Genomic DNA, 22,686 nt, shown 5'->3' on the forward strand with positions numbered 1-22,686 from the left:
AGACAGAGAGAGAGTCTGACACACCAATCAACCTGCACATGTCCTCTACTGTATGTTTATTGTTATTGTTCAATGTATGGTCATTTTGACCCTTGGTTATTGTTGTTACTGTTGTCCCGTTGACAATTTTGATTCTTATTATTTTCATATTGTAAATATCCAAAGTAAGCTTTGGCAATATGTACATTGTTGCGTCATTCCAATTAAGTAAATTGAATTGAATTTAATTTAATTGAGAGAGAGAGACAGAGACAGAGAGAGCAACCACTGCACAACAGCAGAACCTGAGACAGAGCTGCATTTCCTGACAATTTTTTAAAAAGTGTGTCATTTCTCCAAATTTGAAACCCTTATTCAAGGTTTCAAAGACCTCTCTGATGAGAAGAGGCTACCGGTCCTGTTGGGAGGAGGACGCAGAGAGCTGTGGGTTGGCAGCGCACTACATTGCTGCCTGCCATAAGTTGAGCGACAGTGTCTGACAGACCAATCAACCTGCACATGTCCTCTACTGTATGCTTATTGTTATTGTTGAATGTATGGTTATTTTGACCCTTGGTTATTGTTGTTACTGTTGTCCCGTTGACAAGTTCTTATTACAGTTTTTTCCAACTGCTTACACACGTTTTCAAAACTCTCCTTTTTTCAAAACTCTACACACAAAATGCAAAATGCCTCACATCTCCTTCAAAATGTAACACTGCTTTCAAAATGCCATAAACACATGTCAGAATGAAGTATTTGCATCAAATGGCAAACACTGCTTTCATAATAGTACATTTTTGGATAACCCATGTAAACACTGTTGTTCTAAATCTAAAGCTCTTTGGTCTTTCATAGGCTTATATCTACATTTCAATACAATGTTCTACAGTGAAAGTCATCTGCTGAGAGGGGTAACAAGTACACTGTAAACACCAATGCAATGTAGAAACAGAAAATATTTATTAGGCCAAACATTACTGTTGTATACAACAAAACCATAAACCAAAAGTATTTTCTTTAGAATACAGTAAAGAACACAATTGTGTGTGTGGGGTCCCAGGGGGGGAAGTCTAGGAATTGATAGGGGGAGGGCAGTCACCAGTGCTAAGCTACGCTTAATCTCTTCTCCGGTCTGGGTCTGGCCACAATACTTCGTCCACATCACAAGATACGTTTTCTTTTGCCAAACATCGAGGAAAGTATCTCCTAGCATGGCGTATCCAACCTTGGACAGAGGCAACCTCTATGTCCCCACATGCGTCCTCCATTGCCTGGAGAAGCGGCATGCGGGCATAGGGTTGGCGATCATACACTTTCCAGCGCCAGGCTAAGAATTCCTCTATGGGATTTAGAAAAGGTGAATATGGGGGTAGGTACAAAACTACAAATTGTGGATGGGTGGCAAACCAGTTTTGGACCAGAACAGCCCGGTGAAAACTAACATTGTCCCATAAAACCACAAATCTAGCAGGCTCCTGATCTGGATCAGGGACAAGCATTGTGTAAATTGCATCCAGAAAAGTGAGCATATGGCCGGTGTTGTACGGACCCAGTGTGGCATTGTGATGGAGGACCCCGTTTTGAGTGATGGCAGCACACATTGTTATATTACCCCCACGCTGTCCAGGGACATTGGTAATTGCCCTCTGTCCTATTACATTTCTTCCGCGGCGCCTGGTTTTTGAAGCCAACCTCATCCACATAAATAAATTCATGGTGAATTACATGGGCATCCAGCTCCAATACTCTCTGTAACAGACAAAAGGATATACAGATGAGTAAATATGGCATGTCTGAAGTACTGGAATTAGTGTTGCATACATACCTCTACAAAGTCATGTCGCATATTCTTGACTCACTCGGTGCCGTTGGAGGATGCGTTGTATGGTCGACAGACATACAGCATTGATGTTGTTAAATATGGTGTCATTATTCAAGATATGCTCTCTTATCTCTCGAATCCTAATTGCATTGTTGGCCAAAACCATATTTATAATTGCAGTCTCTTGTACATCTGTAAACAAGCGTCCTCGTCCTCCATGATGTCTTTGCCTTTCCACTCTGTACAGAATTCAAACACAGTATGTGTTCAGCATAGGAACTGTAAACAATGTACAAAACAATGTAGTACAGCATGATAACCAACCTCATTCATTCAATCAATGCAGTAAATGGGGGGCTTAGAGTTACAAATGTTTATGCAATACTATGCAGTCATACGTATTTTACAGTACATTACTGTAATGTTAAAATAGTCATTAGATATTTGCATACCTGTTCTCATTTCTGAAGGTTTGAATTATGGACACCACTGTAAATCGACTCAAGTTGGGCTGGACTCTTAGTCCTCTCTCATGGTCAAACCGTGGTTGATCACATGATCAACAAGTGTTGCCCTAATCTCATCAGAGATGGCTCTCCTTCCTACGCTTTTTTGCCTTTGCCCTCGTCCTCTTCTTCCTCTTCCTCTCCCTCCTACTCCTCTTGCTCTCTGTCCATTGTTGGCATCCATTGTTCAAAACAGGTAATCTGACCTTTGACCTATTTATAGGCCCATACTACAGTAAAGCAGTGATTGGTTAGTGATCAGTTAAGCTATTAGTGTTTGCACATGTGAGGAGTGTGTGTGTGACCTGGTGAATAAGTGTAGCATTTTGATTGGTTGTGTTTGGAAAAGGAAAGCAAGTCACTTCCTGTTAGATTTTTGTGTTTTAGGTAGAGAATTGTGTGTAGTGTTTTGAAAAAAGTGTTTTATGCAGTTGACAACTGAGTCAAAGGCTGAGAAATAGCTTATGGTTTTGGATATTTGGTGTGTTGTTTTGCACTTTGAATGAGAGGTTTCAAAAATCGTGTGACATGAAAAGATTTTGTGTGTAAGCAGTTGGAAAAAACTGTAAGTCGGTTAGGACATCTACTTTGTGCATGACACAAGTCATTTTTCCAACAATTGGTTACAGACAGATTATTTCACTTATAAATTCACTGTATCACAATTCCAGTGGGTCAGAAGTTTACATACATTAAGTTGACTGTGCCTTTAAAGAGCTTGGAAAATTACAGAAAATTATGTCATGGCTTTAGAAGCTTCCGATAGGCTAATTGACATCATTTGAGTCAATTGGAGGTGTACCTGTGGATGTATTTCAAGGCCTACCTTCAAACTCAGTGCCTCTTTGCTTGACATCATGGGAAAATCAAAAGAAATCAGCCAAGACCTCAGAAAAAAAATTGTAGACCTCCACAAGTCTGGTTCATCCTTGGGAGCAATTTCCAAATGCCTGAAGTTACCACGTTCAACTGTACAAACAATAGTACGCAAGTATAAACACCATGGGACCACACAGCCGTCATACCGCTCAGGAAGGAGACATGTTCTGTCTCCTAGAGATGAACGTACTTTGCTGCGAAAAGTGAAAACCAGAACAACAGCAACAGACCTTGTGAAGATGCTGGAGGAAACAGGTACAAAAGTATTTTTATCCACAGTAAAACGAGTCCTATATCAACGTAACCTGAAAGGCCGCTCAGCAAGGAAGAAGCCACTGCTCCAAAACCACCGTATAGAAGCCAGACTACGGTTTGCAACTGCACATGGGAAAAAAGATTGTACTTTTTGGAGAAATGTCCTCTGGTCTGATAAAAGAAAAATAGAACTGTTTGGACATAATGACCATCATTATGTTTGGAGGAAAAAGGGGGAGGCTTGCAAGCTGAAGAACACCATCCCAACCGTGAAGCACGGGGTGGCAGCCTCATGTTGTGGGGGTGCTTTGCTGCAGGAGGGACTGGTGCACTTCACAAAATAGATGGCATCATGAGGAGGGGAAATGTGTGGATATATTGAAGCAACATCTCAAGACATCAGTGAGGAAGTTAAAGCTTGGTCACAAATGGGTCTTCCAAATCAACAATGACCCCAAGTTTACCCCAAGTTGTTTCAAAATAGCTTAAAGACAAAAACTCAGTTTTTCACAATTACTTACACTTAATTCCGACACTTAATCCTAGTAAAAATTCCCTGTCTTAGGTCAGTTAGGATCACCACTTTATTTTAAGAATGTGAAATGTCAGAATAATAGTAGAGAGAATTATTTATTTCAGATTTTATATCTTTCATCACATTCCCAGTGGGTCAGAAGTTTACATACACTCAATTAGTATTTGGTAGCGTTGCCTTTAAATTGTTTAACATGGGTCAAACGTTTTGGGTAGCCTTCCACAAGCTTCCCACAATGAGTTGGATGAATTTTGGCCCATTCCTCCTGACAGAGCTGGTGTGACCGAGTCAGGTTTGTAAGGCCTCCTTGCTCGCACACTCTTTTCAAGTCCTGCACAAATTTTCTACAGGATTGAGGTCAGGGCTTTGTGATGGCCACTCCAATACCTTGACTTTGTTGTCCTTAAGCCATTTTGCTACAACTTTGGAAGTATGCTTGGGGTCATTGTCCATTTGGAAGACCCATTTGCTACCAAGCTTTAACTTCCTGACTGATGTCTTGAGATGTTGCTTCAATATATCCACATAATTTTCCTACCTCATGATGCCAACAATTTTTTGAAGTGCACCAGTCCCTCCTACAGCAAAGCACCCCCACAACATGATTCTGCTATCCCCGTGCTTCACGGTTGGGATGGTGTTCTTCGGCTTGCAAGCGTCCCCCTTTTTCCTCCAAACATAATGATGGTCATTATGGCCAAACGGTTCTATTTTTCTTTCATCAGACCAGAGGACATTTCTCCAAAAAGTACGGTCTTTGTCTCCATGTGCAGTTGCAAACCGTGGTCTGGCTTTTTTTATGGCGGTTTTGGAGCAGTGGCTTCTTCCTTACTGAGCAGCCTTTCAGGTTGTCGATATAGGACTTGTTTTACTGTGGATATAGATACTTTTGTACCTGTTTCCTCCAGCATCTTCACAAGGTCCTTTGCTGTTGTTCTGGGATTGATTTTCACTTTTTGCACCAAAGTACGTTCATCTCTAGGAGACAGAACGCATCTCCTTCCTGAGCGGTATGACGGCTGTGTGGTCCCATGGTGTTTATACATGCGTACTATTGTTTGTACAGATGAACGTGGTACCTTCAGGCGTTTGGAAATTGCTCCCAAGGATGAACCAGACTTGTGGAGGTCTACAATTGTTTTTCTGAGGTCTTAGCTGATTTCTTTAGATTTTCCCATGATGTCAAACAAAGAGGCACTGAGTTTGAAGGTAGGCCTTGAAATACATCCACAGGTACACCACCAATTGACGCAAATTATGTAAATTAGCTGATCAGAAGCTTCGAAAGCCATGACATCATTTTCTGGAATTTTCCAAGCTGTTTAAAGGCACAGTCAACTTAGCCTATGTAAACTTCTGACCCAGTGGAATTGTGATACACTGAATTATAAGTGAAATAATCTGTCTGTAAACAATTTTTGGAAAAATTACTTGTGTCATGCACAAAGTAGATGTACTAACTGACTTGCCAAAACTATAGTTTGTTAACAAGAAATTTGTGGTGGTTGAAAAACAAGTTTTAATGACTCCAACCTAAGTGTATGTAAACTTCCGACTTTAGCTGTAAGTGTCCACAGTGGTCTGTGTGTGGGGACTATGAGGAGTACTGCGTCTCAGCTGGAGGAGACACTTAATAAAGAGATGGAGAAGTGATGCTGAGCTGAAGAGGATGCAGCAGTGTGCAGTGGATGTGACTCTGGACCTGATAACGCACATCCATTCCTCATCTTGGCCTCGGACAGGAAACAAGTGAGATATGGAGACGAAAAGCAGAATCTCCCTGCTAACCCAGAGTGGTTTGGAGATGCAACCCATGTTTAAGGGAGGGAGGGGTTCTCCTCAGGGAGTTTCTACTATGAGGTGCACATGAAAGGGAAGACTGTGTGGGTTTTAGGAGTGGCTAAAGAGTCCATCAACAGAAACTCTACTGAGACACTGGGCCCTGAAAATGGATACTGGACTGTGGAGCTGATAAATGGGAATTATTTTCTTAATGCTGAGCTTCATGTCCCCCTCTCCCCGAGAGAGAAGACCCAGCAGGTGGGGGTGTTTGTGGATTATGAGGAGGGTGAGGTCTCCTTTTACAATGTGGAGGCCAGGTCTCATATCTACTCTTTCACTGGCTGTGCCTTTACTGAGAAACTCTATCCACTCTTCTCTACAGGAAATAAATATTCTGGTGATAACTCAGCTCCACTTGTCATTTCTCCCATCAAGTCGGACAGAGTTTAGTGAACAGGGAATACAGTCACAAGGAAGCCCCAAAAAACCTGTACATTTGAATTTGTTGATATGTTTAACTTTAATAGAGAATAAGCTGACATACTGTCATTGATAAGATTTTACATTGTCAAATGTTAATATTCTATGTTGACCAAATTGGTCCCACTTTAAATCACGTTCAGCTTATAAAGGTTTCATAAAGCCTTCAAAATGCCTTCATAAGCGCTAAATACATGTGTTACAAAGCATCTATAACTGTATGTCATGCTTTATAAAGGGTTCATAAATGTGGCATAACTGTGAAATAACCACCAATGTCAAATGTGACATAAATATGGGCTTTATAAAGGGTGACATGTTGTGCTGAAGGATGGCATACGCGCTGAAGTAAAGTCCTGTTAGTCACATTATATCTAATCTCGTTTCCAGACACTTCCGCCCAAATGAACGGAAGGTCTGGTGGATCAACGCATCAAACTTTGCCATCATTAGTTAGGGTTAGGTTTATCACATTTTAATTACATCAGTAAAACAGACCAAAGAACCAAGACCGAAAATCTCTGAAATCAGTCATTCTATCTTTGAATAAATAAATAATTATATTGTTTCATTTCTCAGTGTGAACAATATAGCAAAACACTGTTTTATGATGTCAACCCATATCAGACAATCTCTTTACTTTCTCTCTTCTCACCTCAGCGTCTGATGACTGTTCTTTCTCTTCCTCTGATCAGAAAAAGGCTCCAGGGACTGGAGACTACAGTAGGTAACAGTACAGCTGTATAGATAGATTCTTTAAAGTGTGAAAGTTCGATCCTGTTCATAACATTCGGGTTTTCAGTTAAGTTTCACTTCAGCAAAGTAACATTCATAAGCTCCTCCCTACCCTGTACTGTTTACTGTGAGAGAGAGACAGAGAGAGACAGAGAGAGACAGAGAGACAGAGAAAATCCACTACTTTCTTAGATTTTTTCCAGACCTCAAAAGTCATCCCCTGATGTGGTTTAAGCATTGTCAGGAACACATCAAATCTAATTTAAATAAAATAAAATGTTATTTGTCACATGCGCCGAATACAACAGGTTTTCACCTTATAGTGAAATACTGAATACAACAGGTACAGTGAAATGTCACTTACAAGCCCCTGACCAACAGTGCAGTTTGAAGACAAATACCTAAAAAAAGAAGAAATAAAGTAACATATAATTAAAGAGCAGTAAAGTAACAATACTGAGGCTATATACAGGGGGTACCGGTACAGAGTCAATGTGGAGGCTATATACAGGGGGTACCTGTGCAGAGTCAATGTGGAGGCTATATACAGGGGGTACCGGTACAGAGTCAACGTGGAGGCTATATACAGGGGGTGCCTGTACAGAGTCAATGTGGAGGCTATATACAGGGGGTACCAGTACAGTCAATGTGCGGGGGCACCGGTGTCCAGGTAATTGAGGTAATATGTACATGTGGGTAGAGTTATTAAAGTGACTTATGCATAGATAATAACAGAGTAGCAGAAGCATAAAAGGGGGAGGGGTGCAAATAGTCTGTGTAGCCATTTGATTAGATGTTCAGGAGTCTTATGGCTTGGGGGTAGAAGCTGTTTAGAAGCCTCTTGGACCTAGACTTGGCGCTCCGGTACCGCTTGCCATGCGGTTCGTTTTTCTATTTAAAATCGTGTGGAAGAAGGTGTGAAAACCCCCAAAATGGGGAAATCCGAAACATGGAAAAACAAAACGGAGAAAATTACGTTTGGTGAAAAAAAAGAAGTAAAACTGATTCTAAAACGTCCTACCAGCGTTTTTTGCTGTGCATGACTGCACTTTAGAGTGTGTGTCATCCTGCAGCACAGCATTCTGGGGAAGGTTGAGGTCAGGTCCAATATTGACTATGCACCCAAGAGGGGAAGAGGTTTGGCCATCCAATAAATGTTTTAGAGTAATATAATATATACAATTTAGCAGATGCTTTTATCCAAAGCGACTTAGTCATGCGTGAATACATTTTTACATATGGGTGGTCCTGGGAATCTAACCCACTATCCTGGCGTTGCAATGCTCTACCAAGATGCATGACAGGTTTATAAATGCTTTGTGAAGCATCAATTCAATAGGATTTAAAAGGCCTTTATTAAGTGGTGCTCATGTCACCCTTTATAAAGCACAGGTTTGTGTCATATTTGACATAGTGGGTTATGTCACATTTATGAACACTTTATAAAGCATGACAGTTATAGAGGATTTGTAACATGTGTTTATTAAGACTTTATGAAGACTTTACAAGCTGCACTTCATTTAAAGTGGGACCTTTTGTTTTGACTGTGACCATGTGCTGCTTTTGTTTCCTGCAGGATTTATAGCTACTCATACAGAACCCTTATTCTTCCTCACATTCTGTAGATGTCACGACTCCTACCGAAGGTGGATCCCCTTCCTGTTCGGGTAGCGCTCGGCGGTTGTCACCAGCCTACTAGCTGCCACTTTCCCCCTTTCTGTTTATTGGTTTCACCTGTTTTGTGTGTAGGCTGATTAGTCGGGCTATGTTAGCCAGTAGGCCCGCCTGCTCTTTGTGCGGGATTGTTTTGTGTTGCTCTGAGCACGTTCGATGTTGATGTGTGCTGGATGTCATAAGGTGAATGCACCAATTTGTAAGTCGCTCTGGATAAGAGCGTCTGCTAAATGACTTAAATGTAAATGTGTTTCGTGGGTGGGTTTTTCGCCGGACTGAGTCCCCCTGTTTGGGGCATTTGTTTTGTGTGCGCCCTGTGATTCGTGGGGTGGCTTATGTTCGCTGGTGTGCAATAAATAGCACTAGCCTGTTCTCTCTGCGCCTGACTTCGCACCCACTACGCCCAGAGCGTTACAGTAGAGCACATTTGATTTCAACACAAACAAAGGGAGAAGGTTGTATATGTGATACTGATAATGACCCATTACAGAGAACACTACTTTAACTTTGGAATACATTTCATTCAAGGTTCCATAAAGTCCAATAAAGTTATGAACTAACGTATTGAATAGATAATTTCAAAAGTATGTATTTACACGGTAAGACCAGTACACAGTGTGTTATAGAGAAGATAGACCAAACGGGTGAGCCAAGCTGTTAAATATAGACACTATTCCTTTAAGAGCAGAGTATCAGCCCTGCACTCAGTAAACAGTAGGGAGGGAAGGGCTTATGAACTTCATTTTGCAGAAGCGAAACACTAAACTAGAAACCTGAATGTTAAATAGGATCGATTTATTACACATTATATAATTCATCCACACAGCTACAACTTCGGTAGTTTCCAGTCAATTAACATTTTCCTGATCGTAAGTAGAGAACAAACAGTCAACACACTGAGGTGAGTAGAGTGTAAGAATTATACTAGAACTTTCTTTTCTAAAAGCTTGATGTGTAGTAGGCCTAGTCCCATTTAGAATCAGAGTGGAAGACATAGGCTATGTTCACACAGGCTGCCCGATCTTTTTTCACTAATTAATCTTTTGAACAATCAGATCGGCTCTGACAAAGATCTGATGTGAAAAGATCTGATGTGATAGGTCAAAAGACCAAATGGTGAAACAAATATCAGACCTGGGCTCCCTGTGTGAATGCAGACTCTCCTCTCTAACACGTTGGCTCAACATTTCCAAACAGTCCCATTACAACTCAGAATGTTGAATACATTTAATTTGGATTTACTTTACCTGTAGTCAACTGATTGTGTCCTTATGTCAGAGGTAATCTGGAGACTAAATATCCACAGGGAAATGTTACTAGCCCAACTTTCAGTACGCTGGTCGGTATGGTTCTGTCAGAGGTTTGTAGTTTCAATACTGACACAATTCGTACACAAAGTAAACACTTGCACAATATGTGAACAATGGCTGAGCACAACAGAACCACAGACTGAACGTTGATGACTTCCAGCTGATTGCTAGGAAACAATGTTCGGTAGACTACATTCCGGTACGTTCAGCTATTGTTAACATATTGTGCATCACGTGCAATGCGTCAGGAGATTGAGAACACATACAGACCGGCTCCCTGTAACGGCAGCCTTCCTCCTCTTCGTCTGAAGAGGAGGTGTAGCAGGGATCGGACCAAGACGCAGCGTAGCTCGTGTTCAACATGATTTAATAGACGAGACGAAAACACTTACAAATAATAAAATAGGCAAACCGATACAGTCCTAGCTGATGCAGAGAAACACAAAGACAGGAAACAACCACCCACAATCCCCAACACAAAACAAGCCACCTAAATATGATTCCCAATCAGAGACAACACAAAACACCTGCTTCTGATTGGGAACCATATTAGGCCAAACATAGAAACAGACAAACTAGACACACAACATAGAATGCCCACCCAGCTCACGTCCTGACCAACACTAAAACAAGCAAAACACACAAGAACTATGGTCAGAACGTGACACTCCCCATAAAGCTGGGTTAATAACACTTTCCTGTGGACATTTTATCTCATCCCCTACCATCAAAAGGACCAACAGAATGGACAACTGTTAAAGTACGTTTTAAATATTGTTTTATTCAACATTCTTCTCATTTAACATTCTGGATTGTAGAGACTCTTGCATAATTTTTTGTGCGATTTCATTCAGACTGAATAGCCACGGGGTAACCATGGTAACAGTCGATGTTTTAGGCAAGATGTGAGGTGATAAACAGTGTATAGAAATTGTTTTATATCAGGAACTCATATAAACACTCAGAAGACATTTTTGTTTAATAAATAAATAACAGATAAAGAAAACAATATATTTTTATTACATTTTTTATTCAGAGAGACCATCAATCATATATTTATATTTTGGTCTGTTTCCAGCTATGGCTTCCTCCAGCATTGTCCTGTCTGAAGAGCAGTTCCAGTGCTCTATCTGTCTGGATGTGTTCACTGAGCCAGTCTCCATCCCATGTGGACACAACTACTGCAAGGCCTGTATCAGAGGATACTGGGACAGCACTGACCTGTGCCAGTGTCCAATGTGTAAAAAGACATTTGATAAGAGACCTGATCTCTTTGTTAATACTTTCATTTCTGAAATGGCTGCTCAGCTCAAGAAGTTGGCTCCAGTATTGATCACACCCACCACCCCAGGAAAAGCCCAAACCACAACCCTCGCCAAACCTGGAGAAGTACCATGTGATGTCTGTACTGGGGGGGAGCACAATGCCCTGAAGTCCTGTCTGGTGTGTCTGGCCTCTTACTGTGAGACTCACCTGGAGCCTCATCAGAGAGTTGCTTCTTTAAAGAAACACAAGCTGATCGACCCTGTGGAGAACCTGGAAGACAGGGTGTGTAAGAAGCATGAGAGACCCCTGGAGCTGTTCTGTAGGAGAGACCAGATGTGTGTGTGTCAGTTCTGCACTGAGACAGACCACAAGACTCACAAGACTGTCCCCATAGAGGAAGAGTATAGAGAGAGGAAGACTCAGATGAGGAAGACTAAGAGTAAAGTTCAGGAGATGATCCAGGAGAGACTGCTGAAGGTTAAGGAGATCAAACATGCAGTAGAGCTCAGCAAGAGTAATGCAGAAAAACAGATAGCAGACAGTGTGGAGGTCTTCACGGTTTTAGTGCGCTGTATTGAGAGAAGCCAGGCTGAGCTCATAGAGGTAGTTGAGGAGAAGCAGAAAGTATCAGAGAAGCGGGCAGAAAGGTTCGTTGAAGAGCTGGAGCAGGAAATAACTGAGTTAAAGAGAAGAGCCCCTGAGATAGAGCACATTTTAGATATTAAAGATCTCCTCCTGCTCCTCCAGACCTCCCCATCTAGCTGCACTCTTCCACCTACCAAGAACTGGTCTGAGGTCACTGTTCAAAGCGGTCTTGGTGTGGGGACTCTGAGGAGAGCTGTGTCTCAGGTGGAGGAGACATTAAATAAAATTAGGGAGAAGTTGTGTGATGCTGAGCTGAAGAGGATGCAGCAGTGTGCAGTGGATGTGACTCTGGACCCTGATACAGCACATCCAGGCCTCATCTTGGCTGCGGACAGGAAACAAGTGAGATATGGAGACATAATGGAGATTCTCCATGACAACCAAAAGAGATTTGTTAATAATCCCCGTGTTTTAGGGAGGGAGGGGTTCTCCTCAGGAAGATTCTACTATGAGGTGCAGGTGGAGGGGAAGTCTAGGTGGGTTTTGGGAGTGGCTAGAGAGTCCATCAACAGGAAGGAGTGTGATGTATCACCGAGTCCTGTAGATGGATACTGGACTGTGGGGCAGTGGAATATGAATCAATACAGGGCTTACGCTGGGCCTTGGGTCAACCTCTCCCTGAGAGAGAAGCCCCAGCAGGTGGGGGTGTTTGTGGATTATGAGGAGGGTGAGGTCTCCTTTTATGATGTGGAGGCCAGGTCTCATATCTACTCTTTCACTGACTGCACCTTCACTGAGAGACTCTACCCATTCTTCTCTACAGGTTCAAATACCTCTGGTGATAACTCAGCTCCACTTATCATCTTTACAATGAAGTCTGACTGAGCTTAGTGAAGATGGAACTCAGTCACAGGGATTCCCAGCAATATGCCTCATTTAATGTGTTGACATTTTTTCTTGCGATAGAGAATTTGAGTGTTACTACTTATCAGTTGATCAGATTTTATAATGAAGAATGGATCTCTTATGTCCTTGTACTATATTACAATATACATTAAAAAACTATTTCCTGTGAGTCTTTGTTCTGTTTTTTTAAAATAACTAATCCTACAGACCACTTATTCCTCCTCTCACTTTCAGTGAGATCACATTTCAAACATCCACAGCATACACAGATGAAGAGGGAGTTTCAAATGGTGCAGTGATACTGATAATGACTCCAAGCTAAAAGTACAATGCTTCTTGGACTTAACCTATCCAACCTCTAGGATAACCTAGAAAGTCCCATACAGTGATCCATAAAGTAATAATTCTCTGTCTTCTCCTCTTCACCCTCTCTCACCCCTCTCTCTCTCTCTCTCTCTCTCTCTCTCTCTCTCTCTCTCTCTCTCTCTCTCTCTCTCTCTCTCTCTCTCTCTCTCTCTCTCTCTCTCTCTCTCAGTGGGATGAGGTCAGTGTCCTGGATGACCGGGGGAGACTCATCCGGACCTTTGAGGTCTGCAACGTCAATCAGAACCCCCGTATCCAGGACAACTGGCTGGCCACGCCCTTCCTCTTCCGCTTCTCGGCACCACGAGTCTTTGTGACGCTGCGTTTCTCCATGCGGGACTGTGCCAGCCTGCGCTCGCCCTCACCCTCCTGCCGCGAGACACTCACCCTCTACTACAAACAGGCCGACTCACAGAGAGAGCTGGAGAGGACATGGGCGGCAGAGGTAGGGCAGAAAGACTACACTTCCCGTCCTGCCATTAATACCCCACCTTCTTATTGTAGGTGTAATGCCACATTCACATGCTCGTCTGAACATCCTTTCCCCTAGTTGTGATGTCAGAAACACCACTTTGTTTCATTCATGATTCAACCAGATAAGATTTTAGCCAACTTGATAAGCTGACGTTGCTAAAGTAAAGTTAGCTAGCTCGCTTAACATTGACACTATGGTCAATAGTAGTCACATTATCCATATTGATAAGGTTGTAGTTGTAGTTATGACATAACAACCATTCCTGGACTTGAATCAGAAAGCGAGCCACCGCTGGACGGTACCAGAAAAGATGTTCTATAGATTGTGTTTCCTCGTGTCTACGCAAGGCTGACTGTTTAATGCCCCATATATTGAACATTCTTTTGAGGCAAGTATTTTATAATAGTTTGCATTAAAATGAACAAATGTATGTGTCGATTGTTGCTGTATATGTCAGTTCCTAGACCCGATGCCAAGGTATTGGGACATGAAAAACGGACTTGAATTTTATATGATATTGCTGTCAAACCTTTTAACTTTAAGTGAAACTAATTCATTTTTCGATTTATACTAATCATTAATCATTTAAGCCATTTACTTCCCGTGGTATTTATAGTTTCTAAGAACATCTGTTAAGACGTTGAGCATAAAGACTACATTTCCCAATATCCCATTTTGGTAATATGTAGTTCCGCATACTCCACAAAACGGGCTCCAAAAACGAGGAAATAATGTTGCTTTGGTTTGCCATAACATTCCTCTCATTCTCATCCCCCTCTACATTTCCCTACATTTCCCTACATTTACATCCCCCTCTACATTCCCCCCTCTAGATTTCCCATCACACACCAGTACTTTGTAGTTCCTACCCTCAGGGCTTGTGGTTTCCAGTGGAGAGCAGTTACAGAGCTGTTTTCGATAGAGTGCTGAGCTCTTGTTGCGTCAGCGTGTCGTGTGCTGCTCTCACAGAGGGAAGGATACAGTATTTGTGGATGAATACATTTCTCCTTGGGGAAAGTTAGATACTGTTTAAAAATGCAAATAAGATGAGTGAAGTGTAGAGGAACGTAGAGTGTGGAGCAGTAGGAAGGCCAGGAGTCTGAGTGTCTGGGGAAAGTTAGCATGGTTATCTTGAAACTGGGGAGAATTAGATTAGATTAAAACACAGACTGTCACTGGTCCGCGACTGTTTGTTTTTGACTAAATGTGTAACCTCAGAGCTAACTGTTGCATACTCTTAAATACTTGAATCAACTGTTACATGCTCTTTATCTTATCCTTCTCCCTAATCCCTTGCGTTTTCATTTCCACAAGGAAATTGATTACATGATCCCTCTCTCTCATCCCTCTCTCCTCCCTCTCTTCCTCCCATCCCCCTTTCCCATCGCTGTCCAGCCGTCCAGTGGAGAGAAGGACACGAGAGAGGGCTGGGTGAAGATTGACACCATAGCAGCAGATAAGAGTTTCACCAAGGTGGAGCCCAGCCTGCCTCACCAGTACCAACCAGACCGCTACCGTCGGGTCAACATCAAGACCCGCAGCTTCGCTCCGCTCACACGCAATGGGTACTGTACGAGAACATTTGGAACAAATTCATGAAAAATTCCCATATACAAAACATGCTCATCACTTGTGAAAAAAAGTCATTTTCCACCTTGTAGGCAATAGTGTATGGTAACTAACTCACCTAAACCCACGCTGTCATCTATCTAGTGGTCCTTCAAGCCTGATAAGAAGTTAACATGTTATGACCCTTGACCCCGGTTTCAGATTCGTCCTGGCCATCGTCGACAGCGGCGCATGCGTCTCTCTCATGGGTGTGTCCATCTTCTACCGCCGCTGCCCAGCAACCAACCGCTATCTTGCTTCCTATCTGGCCACACCCTCAGGGGCGGAGCCTACCGCCCTGGTCCCTGTGACTGGGACTTGTGTTCCCCACAGCCAAGCACAGGGAGGCTCCGCCCCCCGCATGCACTGCAACGCAGAAGGTGAATGGATGGTGCCGGTGGGTGGGTGCATCTGTGAAGAGGGATATGAGCCCAATCAAAACGTATCTGCCTGCTTAGGTGAGTTCAACAAGTCTAGTATACGTTTTAAAACTTAAAACACACACAGTTAAATGTCAAATGACCAACAATATCTAAAGTTTTCGCCTTCCTGTCAGTTTCCCTTTCCCCTGTCCTGTCAGTTCTCCTGTCCCCCTCCTGTCAAATCTCCTGTCCCCCCCTGCTGTCAGTTCTCCTGTCTCCTGTCCTGTCAGTTCTCCTGTCCCCCTTCCTGTCAGTTCTCCTGTCTCCTGTCCTGTCAGTTCTCCTGTCCCCCTCCTGTCAGTTCTCCTGTCCCTGTCCAGTCAGTTTTCCTGTCCCCTGTCCTGTCAGTTCTCCTGTCCCCTGTCAGTTCTCCTGTCCCAGTCCTGTCAGTTCTCCTGTCCCCCCTCCTGTCAATTCTCCTGTCCCCCGTCTTGTCAGTTCTCCTTTCCCCTGTCCTGTCAGTTCTCCTGTTCCCACTCCGGTCAGTTGTCCTGTCCCCCCTCCGGTCAGTTCTCCTGTCCCCTGTCCTGTCAGTTCTCCTGTCCCAGTCCTGTCAGTTCTCCTGTCCCCTGTCCTGTCAGTCCTCCTGTCCCCTGTCCTGTCAGTTCTCCTGTCCCCCTTCCTGTCAGTTCTCCTGTCCCCTGTCCTGTCAGTTCTCCTGTCCCCTGTCCTGTCAGTTCTCCTGTCCCCTGTCCTGTCAGTTCTCCTGTCCCCCTTCCTGTCAGTTCTCCTGTCCCCTGTCCTATCAATTCTCCTGTCCCCTGTCCTGTCAGTTCTCCTGTCTCCTGTCCTGTCAGTTCTCCTGTCCCCTGTCCTGTCAGTTCTCCTGTCCCCTGTCCTGTCAGTTCTCCTGTCCCCCTTCCTGTCAGTTCTCCTGTCCCCTGTCCTATCAATTCTCCTGTCCCCTGTCCTGTCAGTTCTCCTGTCCCCTGTCCTTTCAGTTCTCCTGTCCCCCTTCCTGTCAGTTCTCCTGTCCCCTGTCCTATCAATTCTCCTGTCCCCCTTCCTGTCAGTTCTCCTGTCCCCTGTCCTGTCAGTTCTCCTGTCTCCTGTCCTGTCAGTTCTCCTGTCCCCTGTCCTGTCAGTTCTCCTGTCCCCCTTCCTGTCAGTTCTCCTGTCCCCTGTCCTATCAATTCTCCTGTCCCCTGTCCTGTCAGTTCTCCTGTCCCCTGTCCTGTCAGTTCTCCTGTCCCCCTTCCTGTCAGTTCTCCTGTCCCAGTCCTGTCAGTTCTCCTGTCCCCTGTCCTGTCAGTTCTCCTGTCCCCCTTCCTGTCAGTTCTCCTGTCCCCTGTCCTATCAATTCTCCTGTCCCCTGTCCTGTCAGTTCTCCTGTCCCCCTCCCTGTCAGTTCTCCTGTCCCCCTTCCTGTCAGTTCTCCTGTCCCAGTCCTGTCAGTTCTCTTCTCCACCCTCCTGTCAGTTCTCCTCTCCCCTGACCTGTCAGTTCTCCTGTCTCCCCTGACCTGTCAGTTCTCCTATCTCCCCTGACCTGTCAGTTCTCCTGTCTCCCCTGACCTGTCAGTTCTCCTGTCTCCCCTGACCTGTCAGTTCTCCTGTCTCCCCTGACCTGTCAGTTCTCCTATCTCCCCTCCTGTCAGTTCTCCTATCTCCCCTGACCTGTCAGTTCTCCTATCTCCCCTCCTGTCAGTTCTCCTATCTCCCCTGACCTGTCAGTTCTCCTATCTCCCCTGACCTGTCAGTTCTCCTGTCTCCCCTCCTGTCAGTTCTCCTGTCTCCTGTGTCACTAACTGTCTGGATCAATATGGGATGGAACTGCTGCCGTCACTCTGATCACTGGCCCAGCTTGACTGAGAGGAAGGGGGAGGAGGGCAGGGATGGACAATGGCCCTGTGCTGTGTGTGTGTGTTCATTGGGGGGGGGGGGGGGTTATGGGCAAATGTTTTATGAGACTGTGTCGACAACATCCTACATAAATGAAAAGGTGTTTATGTCTGGGAGCATAAGTAGGAGATGAGGGCTTTGTGTTGTGGTCTCTGTGTTGGTGGTGTTTTAACTGAAGAAGCAGGAAGGGAGCAGAACTCAGGGGAATAAGAGACAGCTTGTCAGACCAAGAGCTCAACTACTGCTTCAACAAGCCCAATTTGACCCAGTGTGTTAGCACAGAGGAGGAAAGGAACACACACACACACACACACACAAACACACACACACACACACACACACACACACACACACACACACACACACACACACACACACACACACACACACACACACACACACACACACACACTACTACAGGGACATGGACACTACACCACAGTCTTGGTCAGTGTGCCTCCTGAAGAAGTAAGGTGTTCAATCTTCACCAGGTGGGGGTCAACGAGAAAGATATGTTTTGGAAAAATGTCAAGAAAGACACCGGGAAAATCGAGAGAGGGAGGAGGGAAAGAGAGAGGGAGGGAGGGATGTGACACATTTAGGTCATAGTGATGTAATGGCCACTCGTCTGTGAACAAGTGACAGAAACCACAGCGGGAGAGAGAGAGAGAGGGAAAGAGAGAGGGAAAGAGAGAGGGAGAGAGGGGATAAGTGGACACAAGTTAATGACTGAAGGAATTGAGCAAGCAGAAAGTCTGAGGAAAGTAAGGACACAGAGAGAGGGGGAAGGGGTATTGACTGAGATGTGGAGAGCGGGAGCCTGTGTGGTGCTGTGTGTGTGTGCTTGTATGTTTGTTTGTTCCTACACTCTTAGATAAACGGGTTCCAAAAGGGTTTTCGGCTGTCCCCATAGGAGAACCCAATTTTGTTTCAAGGGAGAACCCTTTTTGGTTCCACGCAGAACCATTTTTGGTTCCATGTAGAACCCTCTGTGGAAAGGGTCCTACATGGAACCCTAAAGGGTTCTACCTGGAACCAAAGGGCTCTACTTGCAACCAAACAGGGTTCTTCAAAGGGTTCTCCTATGGGGACAGCCAAATAACCATTTTGGGGTTTTCTAAGAGTGTGTGTGTGTGTGGTGTGTGGTGTGTGGTGTGTGGTGTGTGGTGTGCGGTGTGCGGTGTGTGGTGTGTGGTGTGTGGTGTGTGGTGTGTGGTGTGTGGTGTGTGTGTGTGCTATCCCTGGACTGTTGACATTTGAAGGTAAAGGTCCAGTCCAGCGGTTCTCTGTGGGGCTATCTGTTACCCTCTCCTCCACAGGCCAGGGCTGGTCAGGGGCCTCCCAGTCCCAAGCTAGCTAACAGCTTCGTTAATACTGCCGCTCTGAACCAAGTCAACTGCAAAATGTCTTCATGCTCTAATGGCTTACATCTGGGCTCTCCCCACCACTCACATGGTTTATCCCACTTGGATTGATATTTACTGAGAAATAACCACTCTGTGGCTCTGTGGCTTGGCCTCCCAGATGGGGCTAAACAGATCATAAGGAGTGGGAGCCCCACCCACACAGGGATTTTTGTGTTCTAATTATTCTGTGATTATGTTTATTTGATCTGGTCATTGACTAATGATGTGGATGTGACATCATGCCATTGTTGTCCCTGTTTGGTTGTTTGGATGAAAAAACGAATAGCTGAGATGGTTGCTGGGCCGTGGTCGCCGTGGTCGCCGTGGCCGCTGAGGGTTTTTATTCTACATGTCTCTGAGGCTCCGGTATAAATATCTGTGTAGACACCAAGAACTCAGCTGTGCGGCTCTAAGGGGGTTCCAGGCACATTCAAGATCGGAAATCATTCAGCAAACTCTGTAATCCAAATGGATTTGCAGTTCAGCTATTCATTAGTAGTGACCTGTGCTGGAATTAAACCCATAACCGCTTGGAGTTACAAGCACCATCCACGCTCTAACCAGCTCAGCCATCAGAACCACTAACTCCTCTCAGATTCTCTAGTGATGACAGGGAACAGAGCAGGAAAATGAGAGAGAGGAGGAGAGGAGGAGAATGAGTTAATAATAAACACACAGAGAGAGAGAGAGAGAGAGAGAGAGAGAGAGAGAGAGAGAGAGAGAGAGAGAGAGAGAGAGAGAGAGAGAGAGAGAGAGAGAGAGAGAGAGAGAGAGAGAGAGAGAGAGAGAGAGAGAGAGAGAGAGAGAGAGAGAGAGAGAGAGAGAGAGAGAATGCTCAGCAGAAGCACGACTGAGCATGAGACACAGTTACACCTGTTCACCCAGACATGAAACAGCCATTTTACATCATGGGGCTCATCAGTTTCATGTCAAACAGTTCCTTTAACAATGATGATATATATTCCTTAAGACAGTTCCCTTAAGGGTAGCACGTGATGCCGCGGAGCTGAGCAGACGTTGACAAACCGAGCTCTTCAAAGTTATTATATTATTACCTAAATAACAACGTTGAAACAATATTCTAACATCGGCTGATAAATTGTCAATTACTTACCTTCCCAAAGAGCCATGGACCTCCGACCGAGAGGCAAGAAGGACGACCAAAACGTTGTTGATTCCCAAGATAACGATAACGCTACAGCTAGCAAGATTAGCATTAGCCCTCATAACTCAGACGACAGTTCCAGACTGTTGCTCTCGGCAGGCTCGCAATATGCTGGCTACTCTCCTCCGGGAAATTCAGGATGGTAACAAAGGTCTTTCTATGAAAATTGATAAGAAAATGGCTGAACTCCATTCTTCCATTGACGACCTGAAATCCTCCATGAATGATCTCCTTTTGAGAACGACTGAGGCTGAGTTGCGCATTAGCACAGTTGAAGATACCATCACTCGACATGACCAGGTTCTGATACAACTGCAGAAGGACAATGTCTACCTCAAAAACAAGGTAGACCAGATGGAGAACCAGAGTAGACGTAGTAATATCCGTGTGGTGGGATTGAAAGAGGACAGCGAGGGCTGTGACCCGGTCCGTTTCTTCACTCAATGGATCCCGGATGTCCTAGGCATAACCAACTTCACCAAGCCACTGGAAATCGAACGCGTCCACAGAACATCAGCGCCGAAACTCCGGCCAGATGAGCCCCCACGGGCCGTCCTGAACAGGTTCCTCCGTTTCCAAGACAGAGAGAATATACTGCAACTCGCAAGAGCCAAAGGGGACATCACCATCGATGGCAAGAGGGTCAGCCTTTTTCCGGATATGAGTGCGGATCTCGCCAGACGTCGCAAGCAGTTCAGACCTGCTGCCAAAGCACTGAAGGAGAAGAACATCACCGGCTACCTCATCCACCCTGCGTGGATGAAAGTTCAGTACAAAGGCCGAAGCCATCTCTTCAACACACCGGAGAAGTGTTCACTTTTCTCAAAGAACTGAACACCGTCTGAGCCAGGATGGTCTCTTTGGGGGATAAGATGCAGTTTGTTTGTTTTCTCTTATCCGGACTGAACCGCTGATATCCTCCGGTCGCTATAATTGATTTGTACATTTTCAACTAACCGTATCTTTCCGGGGTGAGTTCTATTACATTTACAGGAGAGTATATTTTGGTTTAGTCCATATCACTGGGCGAAGCAAATAAGTGGGTTTAGGCCCACTGCTTTCCCCCTCATTTATGTTAATCTTTCAAAAAGAGACTCAAGCAGCCGGCAGTAAATATTCAACCATAAATGTCTATTCACAACGTTTGTTTTCAATTTAGAGAGCTCGCAGGTTTTAGTTTACGCCAAGGTTTAGCTAGTAAGAGCAAGATGGAAAGCGAGCAGCAACGCATCTCTACAAGTGTATTCATGTTTGATTTTTGGGATTGTTGTTTTAGTCTGACAATCGGGGTGGGTGGGATTCATTATTTTCCCCCCTTTTTTCTATGTTTATTGTTTCCTTCCTAAAGAGACACATAGGTCACTTCTGTGTTCAAACCAAAGTTGAAACATTTCCTAACTATCTACATATGATAGATTTCCATTCTGTTACATATTTGAAACCCAACCTATGCTTAATCCACTAAAATATGTCACATTCAACTTAAAAGGTCTTAACAGCCCGATTAAAAGGAAAAGAGTCTATACATACCTTAAGAAATTAAAGGCTGACATTGTGTTTTTACAATAAACACATCTTACAGCCAGTGAACACAAGAAATTGAAGAGGGAATAGGTAGGACAAGTTTTTGTGTCCTCTTTTAACTCCAAAGCAAGAGGAACTGCAATTTTGATAAGTAGACACATCCGCTTCTGCGTCAACGACACCATCTCTGATCCCTCTGGCAGGTTTGTTTTGATGCAGGGGCATATGTTTTCAGAGTCTTGGACCCTATTGAATATCTATGCTCCTAACTTCGATGACCATATGTTTATTCAGAATGTCTTCCTTCAGGTTGCTCAGGCACCACCAGGATGGCTACTGGTTGGAGGAGATTTTAATTTTTGTTTAGATACAGCTCTTGATAGGTCCTCTGAAAAACCCTCACTTCTTACCAAAGCCGGCAAGCTCACCATGTCATTCATGAAAGATCTGAATTTACTAGACATCTGGAGACAGCTGCACCCACAGGATAGGGACTACTCTTTTTATTCACACCCACACAAGACACACACACGCATAGATAACTTTTTACTATCGACACAGCTGTTTCATAGAGTGTTAGATGTCGAGTATCTCCCCAGATTGCTTAGTGACCATTCTCCTCTGGTATTATCAATCTCCATTCCTACTAAGGTAAATGGAGCATATAGATGGAGACTAAATTCTACACTCCTAAAGCAACCTGAATTTTGTGCATTCATCAAAGAGCAGATCAATATTTTTACTTTGACAAACAAACTCTCCGCTCCTGACAGTTTCATTCTTTGGGACACATTGAAGGCCTATCTGAGGGGACAGATCATTTCCTATACTAAAGGGCTGAAGAGAAAACACGGTGCGGAACTGAGTGCCCTTGAATCTGAAATCGCCGAGCTAGAGAAAACCTCCCAAAGAGGCCCGACTAAAGATCTATACAGGCTTTTGGTAAATAAAAAACTGAAATATAATATTATGAACACATATCAAGCTGAGAGGGCCATCACTAAATCAAAACAGCGTTATTATGAGCTTGGAGAGAAAGCTCACAAAGTATTGGCATGGCAACTGACAGCAGAGGAAAGTAAGAGGACAATTAATGCTATAGAAACTCTTACTAATGAGATATCTTTCGACCCTACTGAAATTAATAATACTTTTAAGAAATACT

The 22,686-nt window shown here is 44.1% G+C and overlaps 2 protein-coding genes and 1 long non-coding RNA gene across 3 annotated transcripts in view; 2 read left to right on the forward strand and 1 right to left on the reverse strand.

The window, feature by feature from the left end:
• Positions 1 to 918: 918 nt before the first annotated feature.
• LOC129857188 (uncharacterized) lies at positions 919 to 3,634 on the reverse strand. Its single transcript, XR_008759879.1, has 2 exons — positions 2,257 to 3,634; positions 919 to 2,043 (listed from the first exon to the last, which is right to left on the reverse strand). It is a non-coding gene; the product is annotated as an uncharacterized LOC129857188 (long non-coding RNA).
• A 5,545-nt stretch (positions 3,635 to 9,179) lies between these two features.
• Positions 9,180 to 12,886, forward strand: LOC129857187 (E3 ubiquitin-protein ligase TRIM39-like). The gene is made up of 2 exons (XM_055925199.1): positions 9,180 to 9,551; positions 11,039 to 12,886. The coding sequence occupies exon 2, from the start codon at positions 11,041 to 11,043 to the stop codon at positions 12,694 to 12,696; it is 1,656 nt and encodes a 551-aa protein (XP_055781174.1). The 5' UTR covers positions 9,180 to 9,551; positions 11,039 to 11,040; the 3' UTR covers positions 12,697 to 12,886.
• Positions 12,887 to 12,986: 100 nt separating this feature from the next.
• Positions 12,987 to 22,686, forward strand: part of LOC129856811 (ephrin type-B receptor 5-like) — a 44,212-nt gene continuing 34,512 nt past the window's right edge. Inside the window, exons 1-4 of the mRNA XM_055924522.1 lie at positions 12,987 to 13,007; positions 13,253 to 13,525; positions 14,951 to 15,120; positions 15,326 to 15,621. Of these exons, the coding sequence (XP_055780497.1) occupies positions 12,987 to 13,007; positions 13,253 to 13,525; positions 14,951 to 15,120; positions 15,326 to 15,621 (760 nt within the window). The remainder of the gene's footprint in view (positions 13,008 to 13,252; positions 13,526 to 14,950; positions 15,121 to 15,325; positions 15,622 to 22,686) is intronic.

The sequence above is a fragment of the Salvelinus fontinalis genome, chromosome 6, assembly GCF_029448725.1.
Source record: "Salvelinus fontinalis isolate EN_2023a chromosome 6, ASM2944872v1, whole genome shotgun sequence".
NCBI lineage: Eukaryota > Metazoa > Chordata > Actinopteri > Salmoniformes > Salmonidae > Salvelinus > Salvelinus fontinalis.